This window comes from Buceros rhinoceros, unplaced genomic scaffold (assembly GCF_000710305.1).
Source record: "Buceros rhinoceros silvestris isolate BGI_N320 unplaced genomic scaffold, ASM71030v1 scaffold18249, whole genome shotgun sequence".
Taxonomy (NCBI): Eukaryota; Metazoa; Chordata; class Aves; order Bucerotiformes; family Bucerotidae; genus Buceros; species Buceros rhinoceros.
In genome coordinates this window covers 30,172-31,804 of record NW_010433489.1, presented here as the reverse complement: position 1 = coordinate 31,804, position 1,633 = coordinate 30,172, and the positions used below count along the sequence as shown (strand labels likewise).

The 1,633-nt window shown below is 58.8% G+C and overlaps 1 protein-coding gene across 1 annotated transcript in view; it reads right to left on the bottom strand.

Annotated features, from left to right (window-relative positions):
• Positions 1–1,633, bottom strand: part of MACF1 (microtubule-actin crosslinking factor 1) — a 36,526-nt gene that overhangs the window by 8,260 nt on the left and 26,633 nt on the right. Inside the window, exons 38-40 of the mRNA XM_010144136.1 lie at positions 1,165–1,327; positions 872–1,026; positions 552–626 (exon numbers count right to left, since the gene is read on the bottom strand). Coding sequence (XP_010142438.1) covers positions 552–626; positions 872–1,026; positions 1,165–1,327 — 393 coding nt within the window. The remainder of the gene's footprint in view (positions 1–551; positions 627–871; positions 1,027–1,164; positions 1,328–1,633) is intronic.

Here is a 1,633-nt window from a genome sequence, read left to right as displayed (position 1 = left end):
GGGTGGAGCAGCGGGGGAGGGACAAGCGCTGCAGCTCGGCTCCTCCCGGCCGGAGCATCAGCCCCAAAAACAGCGGGCAGGAAAGTGGGCAGCGCTGCCGCCAGCAACCTTCACCGGTTCACCTCGGCAAAGGACTCAAACATAAACAGTGAGCTCGTTACAAAGAGATTCTGTAAGGAAATTATTCTCCCTTCTTCAGGAGCGAGCTAAGAAAAACACAGGCGTAAGGTACACTCGTCCAGGAGGAAAACTTCAAGGGCGGCTGCTGGCGGAGTGAATGCAGCGTTTCACGGGGCCGACGGCCCAGAACAGGGCCACTTTTATGCTCTCCCAATTTGGGGAACGCCCTGGGGCTGAGCACGGTGCTGGGCAAACATGGCCCAGCCGCCTCCACCGGGAACCGGAGGACGAGGTCTCCGTCTCGCCCCGGGGAGCCCAGGGAGGTCCCCCTGTGCCAGACTGGGCACCCCGTGGGTGAACCCCCCGCCCCGGGTGGGAAGGGGGAGCAGGATTTGTGCTGCTGGGGCAGCGTTTGGCCCCCTCTGCCTTACCCTGTATTTGTTCTCGCCAATCTGCTCCACTTGAAATCTCTTGGCACACTTGCACTGGGCCACTTGCCTGGTGACCTGCCAGCACCAACAAGAGAGGTAAGGAACCAGCGTTTCGGGAGTCTCCCCCAACACAAGGGACAAAACCCAGCCCTGAGCACCCTTTCCTTCACAAACATGGTGGGTACCATCAGTCCCAGCCATTTATCTTGGCTCAGCACCACCACGATCCCTTTTTTATCTCCTTTTTGTCTCCCCCACTGCCAATCCACAGCCTGAACCACTCCAGCAGCCCCCAGCACCCATCTCTTCGGGTGCTTTACCTCGTCTTCAATCTTGTCGGCATCAGTGGTGGGGCGGTAGGCGTCCTTGTTGGGATGGAGAGCAGCCACGAACTCATAGTAATCGATGTAGCCGTCACCGTCACGGTCAAAGATGTCGGCCACGGCGGTCATCTCCAGCTTCGTGGTGGGGAATTCTGGAAGAAGAGAGAAATGAGCAACCAATGCAGGGCCGTCACTCAGAGCTGGGGATGCCAGAGTACGGTCTGCATCTCGGTCCTCGAGTAGGACCTTGCCATGCCCATTTTCCGAGCTTGTTCCAGGCAGGCACTTACTGGAGGCCAGGATGCCGTCGATGAACTCCTGCCGCGTGATCTTCCCGTCTTGGTCCTTGTCGATGCGCCGGAAGAAGTCCATGACACGGGATTTCTTGTGGTTCATCCAGCGCATATACTTCTTCCTCCAGACGTCGAAGTCGAAGTTTGCAAACTCCTTCAACTGGAAGGAAATCCCGGAGAGTCATTGGGGGAAATCCCTGAGGGAGCAGCACCCCCGGCCCCACAGCCCCCTGAAAGACCAGCCATCAGGCCAGCCCACGCCTGAGCAACGGAGGCCAACACTCACCCCCCGCCCTCCCGGGAAGGTTAATCTAGGCTCATTCGGACGCCCCCCCATTAACGAGGGGGCCGCTCAGACGGCCTTTCGGGAACAGAAGGACACACAGCATAGCCAACAGCCATCACGTGGGACCGTGCGTGACAGAACCATTGACACGGGATACAGCATCCCCACACACGCAGAGTA